General features: G+C 33.9%; 1 protein-coding gene across 1 annotated transcript; it reads right to left on the bottom strand.

Annotated features, from left to right (window-relative positions):
* Positions 1 to 1,279: 1,279 nt before the first annotated feature.
* Positions 1,280 to 1,840, bottom strand: LOC133198620 (putative nuclease HARBI1). The gene is made up of 2 exons (XM_061334667.1): positions 1,573 to 1,840; positions 1,280 to 1,453 (listed from the first exon to the last, which is right to left on the bottom strand). The coding sequence occupies exons 1-2, from the start codon at positions 1,832 to 1,834 to the stop codon at positions 1,296 to 1,298; spliced, it is 420 nt and encodes a 139-aa protein (XP_061190651.1). The 5' UTR covers positions 1,835 to 1,840; the 3' UTR covers positions 1,280 to 1,295.
* Between the last annotated feature and the right edge of the window lie 14,565 nt (positions 1,841 to 16,405).

Below are 16,405 nucleotides of genomic sequence, written 5' to 3'. Positions count from 1 at the left end.
CCCCCCCCCCCAAAAGCTGAACATAACAGCTTTCACAAAACTTAAAACCTTATTTCATTTTTTTCTTTTTTCCAAGTCTTTTCTTACAGTATTAAGAGGAGTTTGTGTTTCCAATTGGAGGAGGTGTCTAAGGTTATCTTTTTTGTTTACTCTGAAAATCTCCCCCTCCACGTACCCTCCTCAGTCTATAGATTCCTCCAGGGACTTTGTAAAATTTGAAATTTGTATTTACAGGGTAATGGGCACCAGAAAATTAAAACAAAAATGCATTATTAATTTTTTTTCATAAACAGAAGAAAGCAACATAGAGATCTTGGGCTCACCCAAAACTATGTGCATGCTAACGGAATTGCTCATTCCGAGCAATGAAGGAGAGCAGGTCGTCGATGAGTCTGATCTGGCACAGAATGTGGTCCCCGTGGCGACAGAGGTAACCGCACCAGAAAATATAACAACTACAGCGACGACAAGCATGGTGCCAAACATGTAATTATAGTTCATAAATAAATAAATTGTTGATATAGACGTGCATAAATATCTTTTAATTCAATAAATAATCAATACTTATTATAACAAATTCAAAATGTGTCTCTTCCTGAAAAGAATCTGCTATCACCATTCAAACTGGCGAAATTTAAGTATAGTTCTGCATTTAAAGTGTTTACACTTACCTGTCGACGTATTGTAACCTACATGTGCTAATGTAAAATTTTACATGTAATAAGTTATAACATATTATATTATGTAATATAATAGGATAAAATAGAAATTCATGATTGCACACATTGCTTTGTTAATAAGTTTTAATCTATGGAATGTCAATAAGCTCAAAAGTTCGATCCTGCATCAATAGTTACTTACTAAACACATACATTATAGGTCAAAAAAGGTGGAGACTATAGGACAACGCAAGAGGGTAAAACCTGAAGACGTGACTCAAATGCAGTACGCAGTGTTGGTGGAACAACAACAGAAATTACGGGAGCAAACGGTTTACTACAGGTTGATGAACAAAAAGCTTAGACGGGAGTTGGATATGTCTTCTGAAGATTAACTGTTTCTTTTTCATTTTTTCTCATATTCGTGGGTTTTTCTTCTAACCTATATTACTACAAGTATAACTTTATGAATTTGAAAACAGCTATTTGTTAAGCGCACCTAAAGTGTTTGTACAATATAGAAATGAATCAAATACAATTTATGAATAAAATACAATAACTATACCAGTGTATACCAATAAACGCCTTAACTGTTTCCATTGGTCATGTTGGTACACATAAAATAAATGCAAGTTCTTAAAAATAATGTTGTGTGATATAATTTCTTATGTTTTTCCCATCCTCGGGTCCGTTGTACTGCCCTTGAATATTTCCATCGACGTCCAAGTCTTGATCTTCGTCTGCAAGTGGCTCCCGGAATAAAATAGCAAGATTGTGAAGTACAGCGCATGCTCCTGAAATCAAAACGTATACGTTCACACAACAGGTACCTTAAAACATGCAAATAATTACTTGTGAATACTAAATGAACATGTTCCTAAGCCTATCAACTACATCTGTCTAAGCCTTGTACCTATGACTGTGCAGACCCTCTCCGGTGTCATCCGTATTTCAGCATGGAGGACGTGAAAACGCCTCTTCCACCAACCAAATGCACGCTCAATGGTCACCCTGGTCTTCGAATGGGCCGAGTTAAAGCGTTCCTGTGCTGGTGTCGATGGTCTCAGATACGGGGTCATAAGATAAGGTTTACATGCGTAACCGCTGTCACCAAGAACAACCCCATCCTTAATCGAGTGAAACTTCTCTTCTATAGTTTGTCTTATTCCTGACATACGGAATATATGACTGTCGTGTACTTCCGGGCCATCTAACTACGATGTTGGTAAATCTGCCTGAAAAATATGTTCTCGTTTTGAAGTAAAATATATCAGGAGTTGGGATTTCAGAATATCGAAGAAAATCTCTCTCTCTCTCTCTCTCTCATACCTGTATAATCACAAATCGCCTGTACATTTACTGAGTGGAAGCCTTTCCTATTAACGTACGCTGGTTCATTTTGAGAGGGGGCTTGGATTCGTACATGGGTGCCATCTATGCACCCTATGACACCCGGGAATCCAGCTAAATTGAAGAATTCGTTTTTGATGATGGTAAGTTCGTCATCGGCAGGCCATCTGATAAATCGGTGAGCCAGGGAAACAAGGGCTCTGGAAACTTTACGGACAACTCTCGAAACAGTTGACTTGTTCACTCCAACAGTATCTCCGACGACTTCAAGAAAACTCCCACTAGCGTAATATCGCAAAGAAATGAGAACCTAAAGATTTGAAATAAAGTGGTATATATGTCTTTATGATAATTTTAGTCAGTTTTTAAATTACCTAGTAAGATGTTATTCTAATGATTCAAAGAAAGAAAACATGCATTGCTATATCCAAGAAAATTTCGAGAGGGGCCTACCTTAAGGGGAAAAAAAAGGAAAAGTCAGTATTATAGGCAAGTTTTTGTTGTGTTTTTTATAGACGTATACATGCATGTCATATTAATTTAAAGTGTATTAGAAACGATATGACTATTATTAATATACATGTATTTCACTTTATGTTTAAATTAGTTAAGATAATTTTGAGTTCCTCCGATTTTTTTCTAATGCCATGAATTAACACCAACTTCCCGTGTTCTGGTCCGAATTCTTTTTCAATCCGACATTTCTAACAGCGGAAGAGATTGTGATATGAATTGAAAGAAATAGTAAAATATTAAATTTTAGATTTAAATTTTTTAAAGTCACTTTTGTCGATAACTAAATAAATAACCCGAATAGTTAATATATTAGTTTCGATTTTTAAAAAACTTAATTTAGGTTCAAAGTTCATAATATTCAAACCAAATTCAGTTTCTCTCGATTTATCGGCATTAAATCATGAAATAAAAAAAAAAACGAGTTCATAATTATGTTATAACAATCTGATTAAAATTAGGTGTTCCAAATCCGCTACCGTCTCTATTCGGAACATCTAATTTTAATTACATGTAGATTGATTTTATAGCAGATTTGATTTAAAAATCCTTCCAAAATATTTATTACTTTAATGCAAATTCACCTGACGAAGAAAAAAAATTAATTCAGCCAGAATTTAATTAAATGATAATGAAACACGCAGGATTAATGAGGTTGATTTATTTATTCAATTTACGAAAAATGGTGAAGACCTACAATATTAACAGTGAAATCTGATAAAATTACTATTGTAGAATTGCATATTTTTATGTAAACTAAATCTTAAACATGTAATTTTTGGCACTATATATATATATATATAATCATATGTGGATTTCATACAAATGTAGTACAGTGTACATGCATATACATGTATATTAATTCAATTTTTTTTAGTAATTTATGTTACAGATTTTATTAATGTGGGCCTTCATCATTTTTCATACATTGAATAAATAAATCAACCTCATTAATATGGCATATTTCCATAATGATGGCGAATAAAGTCAAGATATTACATAAATTGTCTAATTAATCTTAGAGGAAAGATTTTAAATGATTCAAATACTACAAAACGCGGTCCACCCCGACGACGACTCCTCTAAATGTATCACAAAATGTGTTTTTAAAACAGCCACAGCATTTTTATTTTAAAACGGAATATTTTTACATTCGACTGGCCTTTGATATCCCAGACACAGTCGGTTGGTGTTTTATACATGTACAAGGACATATATAGACCCCCCTTCCCCCCAAAAATATGATACTAGCATATAGTTGCGGATCGTCAGTTTCCAAACACCTGTGACATGCTTACATGATATGCACAAAGGGGAATAACTCTAATATTTTAGAATCACTCAAGAATTTTGTCGTCACAGTTCACCTGTGTATAATCAAACAAGATTATTCAAATAATATGAGATGTATGTATGTATAATCATGTTCATGTATAATATGTATAATAATTATTAATTATTCTTGTATATTATATGGGTAAATATTGTCAGGATCCGCCACCAAGGTGACGCAATATGTGACGTAATCAACTAAAAAAAACAAGGGAAAGGGGAGGTTGTGGTGTTTGTTGATTGTTTTCGTATGGACAGTACATTACAAAGTGAGTTTTTTTTATCAGTTATATACCTGTAATTCTGTTGATAATGCCTGCGACCTTCTAGTCCTATGGCCGATTATTGGGTCAAGTAAATCCACAATTTTTTTTATTGATTCCTTTCCAAATCGATACCGCCTCCGAATTTCCTCTTCACTCATGTTTTGTACAGAAAAACGTTCTCTAAAAACCCTATCCGCTCTTCTTCTACCCAACTGACCAAACATTAAGTTGGCCGCCATTGTTAATGAGCGTTTAAAGAAGCCCTCTTGGCTTCATTAAAATTAGAGAAGTTAATGAAGCTTTAATGCATCGATTCGTTCATTAAAACATTGATACAACGGAATTTAATGACACATTAAAAATGATCAGTTTAATGAAGCTTTAATTATTCATTAAATATTGATACAACCGGATCCAGTTCTATCATTTCACTCAACAAGGTAAAGTAGTTGACTTTTGTTGGATTCCAAGTCATATTGGCATCATTGGAAACACTGAGGCTGATAGTGCTGCAAAATTGGCACTTCAGTACCAAATTACCATTTTTAAAATTCCTTATAATGACCTAAAATATATTGTGAAACTTTATGTAAATTCTCTTTGGCAGATATATTGGGAATTTTGTGATACAAGTAAACTATATGCAATAGAAAACAAAGTTAACATATCATCTAACTTCGGCCTGAAACGTCAGGACGAAGTGATTATTTCAAGAATACGTATAGGTCATTCTAAAATAACACATGCATACTTATTAAATCGAGAACTTCAGCCAGAATGTATATCCTGTGACTGTCCGCTTACTATAAATCATATTCTTTTAGAATGTTCTGATTTTTCGCCTATTCGAAGTAGACTTTTCAATAATGTACGGACGATGCGTGAACTTTTTACAAATGTTAATGTTAATACAATTTTAGATTATTTACATGAAACTGATTTTTACAGTAAAATCTAAAGGTACACAATGTAATTAATTTTTTGATAAACACAGACAGAGTTTTATTTTAAACTTTTAAAATATTTTTAAATTTTTAAGTCCGTCGGATGGGACGTTAAATGGTGCCCCGTGTCAAGGATTGCAACCCCCTTGGCACGCAAAAGATCGTGTTTCTGGTTTTCGGAAAAGAGTAGGCTCACTGGGGGCCGCCAGAGAAACCAAAAATCTTTCAAAACCGATCATATAGAATTAATGTTCCGCCGAAATATGGCTGAAATATTGCCGACTCGGCGTTAAACCCTAATCAATCAATCAATCAATCCAGGTCATCCCCGAACAAATAATCTGTCACAGGAATTTCTGATGCACATAGTTTCTTGTACTCATTAGACAGCTCTGGTCAAAGTTATAATCTTCTTTGTGACATTTCTGAGAACCCCACTTGTAAAGTGTCATTGCACAGAGCAAAACAATCACTTGCATCTGTTTGTGTAAGTCCTTGTTTCCCAGTTTGTGCTTTCAGAAGTTTGTCCATTAAAGGATTAAGGGATAAAGGATTTAGCACATAGTACTTTGTATGTGGTGTAGTTTTAAGTCTTGATCTCTAGCTTTCCTTTGTAGGCTGGACCAGATGTCCTTATTGATTCTAGGGACTTTTATGTTTTCACAATTTTGTGGTTTCATGTGTTTTGCCAGAAGGTCTTTCTTTTTTGTTTCTCCGATGCGTGTCTGCCCTATCATTAACAATTTTTGCAATTCTATCTTCTATTATCCCTGACCATTTTCCTTCTTGCTTGTAACAGTTCAATTAAAGAAAGAATATCCTCTGAATACTTTACTTCTATGGTATCATTCGCAATTGTGATTGGATTAGCTTATTTATCCAAGTCGTTTGTCCATTCTTCGTCTCGTTCTTCGTCCGAATTTTCTCGCGAATCCTCAGACAAATGAAATGAAATGTCTTCGTCTTCCATTGACCTAGTTATAGTTGCCCATGGTTTGTATCTTTTTGGCACCTAATTCATCTGCATCATCATTTGATGTATTAGCTCTATCTGTTTAAATAGGAATGTCTCTAAGGACGGTGCCCTTCTTCCAGACACATTAAAATTGTTTTGTTTCTACCGGAAATCATTTCCTGGCATTTCGAGTCTGACTCGAAAGGAGCATGTTGTCTGATCGTGTTTCAAATTGGGATTCTGTTACGTAATTCCCTTTGTTTGTTTAACAGCCTACTAAATAAATGTTTCTGTCATCCGCATATCCACAATTGGTTTTTGACTGCAGCTGTGTCCTAAAGTTTGATTCGGTGTTCACCAACCAGGAATTGGGTACACTTGATGTGCTTGACACACAATTGACACACAGCATCAACTTTACGGAGCGTGTCATTCTGTACCTACGGAAATTATCCCAGTGTTTGGGATAATTTCCAAAAGTTGTTCTGCAAGTATCCTCTAAAGTTTTAACACATTAGAATACTAAATAAAAGTCAGAATAACAGTAAATATAAATGAAAATCCAGAGAGATGAAGATGCACGTCTTTGTAAACAAAGAAACATCATAGTACTGACCATCACGTCATCTTGAAGCAATCTCATTGGTTCCCTCAGTACGGTTGATTTGTATGTATGATACTGTTCAATCTGCTATGTATTAACCACTGGAAATACCTTCATTAGATTCAAAATGTTTGGGGAAAAAACCTATGATATTTTTATTATTGATTTGCAGAATTGAAGGAAAAAGACTCGAAGGCTGAAATTGCGAAGCATATTCAAATGAGGATCAATGCTTTCAGACAGACTTTTGAAGAGTATGGATAAAAACCCACAACTGTACGGATATCTGTGCAAGGATTAAAGGTGCTAGGCAGCTGTGAACTCTGTGACTTACGGGAACTAAAGTACAGCTAGAGGATGGTGCTTACATTTAATACCGTTACTATGGAATAAAAAATAAAGTAGTGATATGTACTGATACAGGTTTACAAAGAAGACTGATGTAAAACTAATTTTATTGAGACCCTAATTTCTATATACCTAAAGATAAAGTTCACAAAATGTGGAACATGTATTAAACGTAAACAAACATTTTTAGAAATTTCTGTTTCTATGATCGCGTGTTGAAAAATGAGGCACACATGTCGGAATACATATTTGACGATAAGCTGAGCTATTAGATATATTAACTAAAACTGTAAAGCCCAAGTTTTGTTTGAATAATTTTTATATTAATTATATGAAAGTAGTTTTTCTATAGACTGAAGGGGCGCTCGGAGTCGGCCATAGCGGACCGTCCCAAAGCGAACAGTTCGCTTTGGTCCGCTTTCTATTACGATATGTCTGGTCGGTACTGAAAATTTACGCCTGCTGCTGGTCTTGCCATGACAAAATTTAATGATAAAACCAGAGAACTTAAGAAGAAGTTTGATTGCCACCTCATGGTATTCAAGATGATCATTAGATCAGTTAGAAAAACTACGACACCAGAGAAAAGACAAAATTCCGTCCATATTAAAACATTATGGTGTACTCTTAAGTGAATTAACTTTAAATTAATTGTATACCATATGTAAATTTTTAAGCGGACTCCACTTACTTTCTTTGTGCAGATTAATGCAATATATTATATCCTTTGATTTTGGGATTAGTAAATCTGATGAACTTGAAAGGTATCTATTTCAGAATCCTTCCACTTTTCAAACAGGTTCTTGGCTTTATAAAACCTCTTATTTTTTGTGGATTGTACTTGTCGTTACTGTACTCATTCGCTCACAGAATGACTCGCATTTTATTCGAAAGGTAAAATCTAAGAAAATAAGAGTTATGAATTTCAAAGCTAGAAAAAATAGAAAGCACAAGAATAAAGTGCTTATAACAATTCAAGCTGTCTTTAATCTCAGGCCTGACAGAATGTCAGATAGTTGAGTATTTGCTAGTCTAAAATCAAAACCCTCGCCTATCTTGCATCATATTAAGAACACGTGATGAGATTTTAATGACTTTGCCAGAAGATTAACATGTTGGTAAATGTTTCACGATCCAGATAGTGACAACAATATACATCCCTTTTGCATGAAAAGCGTTCTTCAACCTGTAAATTTGAAAGGTTCCGTTCCAAAATATATTGATTAAACATAACTAGAATTGTCATATATGGAAAATCTCTGAATACCAAGCATTAAAAGGGCTAAAGGGTCGTGATGACATCATTATCAAAGAAACTGGCAAAAGCATTACATGTAGGAGGTTAAAGGTCAATTAAATGGCAAATACTACTGTAAAATTACTAATCCCAATTTAAAACATCCCTAGATATTATTACAAAAATACTGTCTGGGGAGAATGGTAAGGGTGTGGTGGACAATATCTCTAATAACTTTCTATAAAAAGCTAAAAATACGAGGGATTAAATTGGCTCCCTAAATTATACAAGCTCAATTTTGAGACGTTTAATGAGATCAAAAAGGAAAGGTAACTGCAATTCACAAATTATTCCACTAGGTAAACTTTTTATCTCACAAATAGGCTCAGAACACATACGTCAGTACCGTTCAAGGTAGCTCAGTCGGTAGAGCGCTCGCTCCGTGATCGGGAGTTCGTGAGTTCGAATCTCGGCCGCGACTGACCTAAGTCGATAAAAAATGGGTAGCATCTGTTCCTTCGCCATGCGCTCGGCACTTTGAAGTGAAAGTTGCGGGTCTTTCGGATGAGACCTTAAATACCGAGGCCCCGTGTCACGACAGGCGTTGGCACGATAAAAATCCCTCACTGCTCAATGGCCCTGAGTGCAGAGTAAAGGTCAAAATTTGAAGCCCTTCACCGGTATATGGTGACGTCTCTATATGAGTGAAAAATTCTCCAATGGGACGTAAAACAATATACAATCAATCAATCAATTATACGTCAGTATAACAGCTACCATTTGTCAATGACAAACACATTCTGAGAGCTTTACACACACACACACACACACACATAAATCAAAATTACATCACTTGAAACAATGTCTTTCTCTTATTTAGCAGCATGTATCTAACAAAGCTCCCGAACTCATTCAGACAATTCTTAAATATATTAACATCGTACGCAAAGTTGTATAGCGATCGCAAAACTTAAACTGGTTAATTATGACATATAATTTAGGCTACAGCAATCCAGGAATCACACACACAAGACGGGGGGTCTAATGATGCAGAATTACGGCTATTGTACCTGGTTCACAGCCAATCTGCCCTAATCTGCCAAGTACAAAATTACGCATCAAAAGCACCTAGATGCTTCGATTTCAATTACAAAGGCACATAATGCAGGCAATACTGCACTTAACAACATATTCGCATGAAATGCTCCAATAATCACCAACTTATATACTGCCGCTAGAAAAGCAATCACATCAGCCATATTTCAAAGAGCTCTCGATCGGCCCAAGCCGACCAAACCCAACAGCCCCCAATATATTTAAAATAAAATATTTGATCATCGACCATTTTTTCATTATTAAATTTACCTGAAAGCCATGACAATTATCGCCATTCTGAATTGCTTATTCTTACAAGATAAAAGGGATTTCACCCGAATGAATTCCATGATTATTACAATCAAGTTTAAGAACACTTTTTATGTGCACATAAATTTGAGTGTTTATTTGTAGTATAAACTTTCAATCATGTAATTTAAAAATCCATACATAAATGGATGTTCAAAAAAACAGAAGAAAAATTCAGGAACATTTGCATTTCAGTACTTCGGAATTCAACAACTTCATTTTACTCATTTTACTTATTTTTCATAAATCAAATGAGAATTTTGAATACACAATAACTTATATAAATGATGATTAGACTGGTGCAATTTTTGTAGGGTTCAACGGAGACAAATAGTATAGGATAAACAAATTAGCTAGTGGACTAAGTTAGATGGGAATGTCATGGAACACCGTGTCTGACAGGAACACATCAACTTTTACATTTTTCTCCGACTTGCTTCCTGGTTTAGAACTCAAGATCACAAACAAACCTGTGACCCCATATCCTTACATAGAGTAAAGGGGTTGGGGTGTTACAACATAATTTTTCTAACACCAGTGTGAAAGCAAAGCAAATGAAAGAACCCCCATATTTAAATGCATAAGAGCACTATGAACTGAAACAAATTACTTGAAATTGAAAAAGATTGACAATAAAATAAAATTTAATCGAAATTTCCCGCAATGTCATTCACAATGATTTAGATGCAATCATATATCATCTATCATATAGAGAGGTTTTAAAGGAATGCATAGTCGCCTGATATAGTATTTTAAAAGACATTTAATGAAGCTCATCGAACTTTAGGTACCTTTCCTTTTTATTTCATACTATTGTTACATTAAAAGTTTACATCTAAAGTTTAAACTTATCTATATCTGAGGGTGATAGTTATAGATAGTTTAAACTTTTAATGTAACAGTTATAAATAAATGAATTTTTAATTCGTGATTTTAAATTAAAATGTAGCTTAAACATATGATTTTTAATTAATGAAAACGGAAATATAGTTTTAATTGTCAAAATGTAAGATTACTCAGTTTTGCACAGTTTCTTGTCGTGTTTACTTTAATTGAAGAAAAATCTTTTGTTCTTTTGATAGTGACATGTCGTTACTCGTGATTATTTAGATTTTAGATTTCTAGGTAACAAAGTTAATTCTCACTTCCTTTGAACTAAATTAACATGTCTCTTCAGATCAAATAGTCATATCAAGCCATTGAGTAAATAAATAAATTTTCTTTATTTCGGCATCTTTGGAAATAAATTCTTTATACACTTAACTTGACACTTCGAAATTCCTCATCACGGAAAATGTTTACTTTGTTTCGTGATTTCTTAATCCTTCTTTGTTATAAAAAAAAAGTGTCCGCGGACAGATAAGTAATTGAACACTTTCATTAGTTGAGCGATTGGTGTCAAACATAACACGATTTTTTCCTAAAATTGGCTAAAACTATTCTGTAACGTGCATCCTGATTGGTCAAAATTCAAGTCTGTAGAGTGACCGCATCGGTTTGTGATTTTTGCAAAAATCACTTTCGGATCTGGTCTGAAGAAATAAAGTTCATTGTAATTCTACAGATTTGATTCTTTTTAGGTAAGCTAACATTTTTATTCTAATTACTTAAATAATTTTCATTTTAATATAACAATATTTAAATAAGATTGAAAGTTTTCATTTAGGTTAAGTTGAGGATTTTAAAAGGAATTTGTAGATTTCTTTGTTGATTATTTTTACTGTTTTGTTGTGTTTAAAATTATTTTTCATTGATAACTTACTCGCTTACTGGTAGAAAATATTTTATTGTGTTTTGCACATTTACATATATATCAATTCACTTTATTTTTACCTAATTTCTAAATCATATTTTATCTATAATTTTCATCAAGTTTTTCTTTGATTTTTTACTTTGTGTTTACTTTGAAATTTTTCTGTTTCGAATTTACCGCTAAAATTTTATGTGCAACTTTTTCGCAAGCGGAGGCGAATAACTTAGTGTTTATATGATAAAACCGAAAGTAGTAGCGCTAAATTCTAAAACTGCTTAAATTTATTTAATCTTTGGTATTCGCTTATTTATATATTGATCATTATGACAAACATTTGTAACAGTTTAATCGGTAAGCTTAATTATTCTTTATTTTGGTAAAAAAAAAAAAGTGTTATTTTCTTTCATAAATGAATTTTTCTTCAATAGTGTTCGTGACTTTGTTGATAAATAATGATGTTTACCTTTTTACACTATAACTACTACAGGTTGTAAACTTTATTATGATTGATTGATATTGATTTGTATTGATTAAAAAACTAGATGCGTTTCTTGTTGCTAGGGCAACAAGTGGTCTTCCGACCGAACTTTTCCCCAGATCGCTATGCTACCTCACTTCATTTATTACTTTATTGAAGGTATTTTTTTGCGCTTATGTAACACAGTCTTTCAACATAGATCATGATTATTAAAGGATTTCTGTAGAATCTCTGTTAAAAAAGCTTTAAAAAATTAGCAAAAACTATCATACATGTCTTCACAGAGAAAAATATCATTTACAACTGAAAAAAGAGAGAAACAATCTCCCGTCCCAGCAGGATTCGAACCCGCAAAAATACGAGAATGTTTGAATCGGTCATATCTTTGCAATAAATGCATCAATCAAAATGATGAAAACAGACTTAGAACTCTTAGAAGACTCTCTATTGTAAATCCAGAGAAAAATATTGAAAAACAAAGAAGTTACAAATTTAACATTTTTGAATTCACTTCCGTTTGCGACCGAAAGTACGAACGACGAAAAATACGATCAACATATCTACATTTGATGCTCTATCACCTCAGAAAGTTTCATATTCATATCTTATCATATATATCGGAAGACCTTAATAATAACTAGTAAACTTATTGTTCAGAGAACAATTAGAGACCTTTCCACCTTTTTAAGTGTTTTCGTGTCATTTGAGCTGAAAAAAAAATGCAAAAAAAAAAAAAAAAAAGTTCCTCCAGCTGGGATCGAACTCAAAACCCTTGGTTTGAAAGGCAGGTGCGCTAACCACTGTGCTACACATTCCGATAAATTTAGGTAAGTTAATTGTTTAAGACAATAGAATAAATACAAACGTATTTTTAGAATCGGTAGGGGAAGAAAGAAGTTCCGTAAAAGGAAATAGTTCCTGAACTTGCAAGCAGTGTATAAAATAACAAGGGACGGGCTGCGTGAGAAAACGTTAACACTGTTGCCTAATGAAAATGTATTAATGGACTGTAGCCCGATTCATCGATATTGTGAGCATGCTGAATTATTTGAAAATAGCCTTGTTGTAAGCTTAAAAGATCGGGTTCGGATTTTAACATTTCTGATTGAATATCCTGAAATAAATATGAAACATTTAAATAAGCATTTCTTTGGGTTAAATTAAATATGTGTAGCACAAATTAAACTCCCAACATGCATTTTTAGAAGGGAAACACGACAATGAAAGCGAGAATTGTTTTTAATATACCAAAAATCGCTATTTCTGGAAACTGATTAATTCTAAATAAAAATCAAATAAATTCCAAATGTAAAAGGAAGAGAGAATGCTTGGTATTAAAATGTATCATACCAGGAAAATCGAATGCTACTAGCGACATCTGAAGAAATAGTCGATAAAAGGTTTAGATCATTTCTTCGTTCACCTGCACTTTAATTTCAAACACAACAGAACTTGTAGTTTTTGCCGTGAAACTTCATGACTTCTATAAACTTATAAGACTCACCGTAAAACTCTGAAGAAAGTTTCTCTGAGGTCTATACTACATTTGTACCAAATATGGTGTCGATCCGAGGTCTGGTTTGAATTTTACAGAAATATTCTACGTTGTTGTTCATGTGATTTTATTTTAAGAAAGGGGGGGATGAATTATTTATTTTATGCCTCTTTTAAACTAAGAATTGTAAATACTTTCACATCCTTAAGCCTGATTGTGACCTTTCGGTCAAGGTCAAGATCAAGGTCACCCCCCCCCCCCAAAACAACAAAAAGGAAATCTTTACTTTCTATGTTTTTACCTGATACTGGAGCTGGATGCATGTCCTTACTTTTCATTTGACCCAAGGTCAAAGGCCAAGGTCAAAGTTCAAGGTCATTTGGTGAATTGCTACATTTTACACATATATAAGGAACAAGAATGAAATCCTTAAAGTAGTTTTAGAAGGACATATTATAGATGCAAAGATATTCAGTATATGTCGAAAGGTTTTCTACAGAATCTCTGACAAAAAAAACTTTTAAAAATCAGCAAAAACTACCATACATGTTTTCAAAGAGAGAGAAGTCATTAGCAACCGAAAAAAAGAGAAAAACAAAGAAAGAAAAAATTAACTGCTTCCAGCAGGATTCGAACCCCAGACAGTGGGAAAAAGTTTGGATCGGTCATATCTTTGCAATAAATGCACGCATTAAAATATTGAATACATTTTTAGAATTCTTGTAAGACACTATATAAACCCTGTAAATCCTAAAGAAAAATATTGAAAAACAAAAAAGTTGAAAAATTAGACTTTTTGAATTCACTTCCGTTTGCGACCGGAAGTGCCGACGACGAAAAATAAAGGTCGTTCCCCATATTGGAATTTAATGTTCTATCTATTCATCGAGTTTCAATTTCATATCTTTAGCCGTTCTCGAGAAAAATTCTGGACAAAATGCCATTTAAAAAATACAAATTTCCCCAGAAATCGCGAACAGAAGTGAATTTTGACAAAATGAAAAAACACGTCTGGAGATATTTACATGATGCATCTTCTCTGAAAAAATCTCTGAAATCTGCTTACTCACAGCTGAGATATCGCCATAACTATGAAAAAAAGAATAATAACAATAATAATAAGAAAACAGACGGAAAACAATAAGGTCTTCCGAAGGAAGTCGGAAGACCTTAAAAAGACTTTCCGATCTGGTCTGAAGAAATAAAGTTCATTATAATTCTACAGATTTGATTCTGTCTTTTTTAGATTTATACTGTGATTGTGATTTACTCACATCAGACACAGCTAATTCCCCAAATAATCACGAAGGTGAAAACCTGAGGTCGATACTAGCATTATAGTTCAAAAAAGAGAAATATAAAAATCTCCAAGGATAGAGAGACTGCACTAGGTAATAAGTGCGATAAAATTTCAAGAAATAGAAGAATTCAAGACGAAACAAATAATTAAAATATGAGGGTGGGTAGATGACCTGCTAGTCTTCGCTGCATCACGGGGGTGGGGGTGGGGGTGGGGGGTGGGGCGAAGTTTAGAGGAATAGAAAGTTGCAGAAATGCTCAGCTATAACAGATATATCACTATTATTCACCTTGTGTCTGCAGTATACAAACTGTGACCTTATGTCACACATATTGAAGAGTGTCCTTTTCTTGGACGTGGAGTGTGTGTATTGCAGATGGTTGTAACCCTAGTGAAAGCAATAGGTGGGTTGAATGCACAATCTGTGCGCACTGGGTGCATGATATCTGCATGGGAATTGACGAAAAAGATTAAAGAAGTGTTGATTTTCCATATGGGTGTGATTTATTAAGATATGGTTTAGTGCCAATAAAAAGGTAGTGCATATACAGACACTTCAGAATGCATATACTTTTGTGTCTATTTTATACTATGTATCATCTTTTACTGGATGAAATTTACCCATGCACCATAGTAAACGACACAAAAACCATTTTTGTATTTAGCTTACTCAGGGTTCTCAATAATTCTCAAAGCAGCAGGTGAAAGAAAAATATCAGAAAAAAATCTCATTTTTACTATATAATCAAAAGATTCCAAGCTAGCTCCAGAACCTGGAGCCATATATTTCATAATTCTGGTTGAGGCTAAATCCTTATTACAATCATGACAACAGTTTGATTGCTTAACAATCCAGAAGGAAAGGTTTTCAAGATTACATTTGTCCTACCCATGCGGCCCCGGGGGCATAAATTTCACAGTTTATGTTTACCTTATCCATAGATGTTGCATGGCAAAATTGGTTGAAATAAGTTCAGTGGTTCCAAAGAAGAAAGAAGCTGCAAATGTTTTAAATGTTAACATACGACCATGGACAAAATCAGTTAGCATTAGGTCACGTAAGTGACTTAGATGACCAAAAAAATCAAGATTTCAAAATGCAGTGACCAATTTACTTTTGCGAGAAGCACTGACTTTTACAATCGACGGCTTATTTTTACACTAGCACAATAAAGGGAAGCTCTTTTGCGATATAAATATTAAGCTAACAGTTAATGAGGCGATAATTATGCTATTTCAAGGCACATATTACGTTGTCTAGGAAGGGAACGGTAACCACCTTATCCTCAACCCCCTCCCTTCCCACACTGACCAACTCTTGCTTAGTTTTCCTTCCGGAATTTTTTCTTCCTTATTTGATTCCTTAAGAAAATGAGATCAAAAAGCGATATTACCCCTCACGAATAAGGTAATTTAAGTTATGTAAATCTGCCTCCCATCATCTCTTGCGTTGATTGCATATTAGTAAATCATATTAGTGCCCCTAACACCATACCTATAACCACTATTTGTCTGACGTCATGGCGTCAGACAGAACTGGATTTAGCCAAGGCTTGGTCAAATCATTCAATAAATGATTTATGCAAATAAATCATTTATATATGTTGCCTTGTGTTTACTTTCATAATGCGCATAGCGGTGACTCCGGGTGGTATTTATAGCACTCAAATTTGCATATTTACTGAATGCGCATGCGCAATCTTAATTTAATAGTTCGTAAACAAAGGCAACTTTGAGTCTAGAAGGTTTTCGAAGATAACTTGTAAA

The sequence above is a fragment of the Saccostrea echinata genome, unplaced genomic scaffold (genome assembly GCF_033153115.1).
Source record: "Saccostrea echinata isolate AGI-Se365-2 ecotype Australia unplaced genomic scaffold, CSIRO_AGI_Sech_v1 ptg000033l, whole genome shotgun sequence".
Taxonomy (NCBI): domain Eukaryota; kingdom Metazoa; phylum Mollusca; class Bivalvia; order Ostreida; family Ostreidae; genus Saccostrea; species Saccostrea echinata.
Note: the sequence above shows the minus strand (reverse complement) of the source record. Positions and strands in the feature narration are given on the sequence as shown.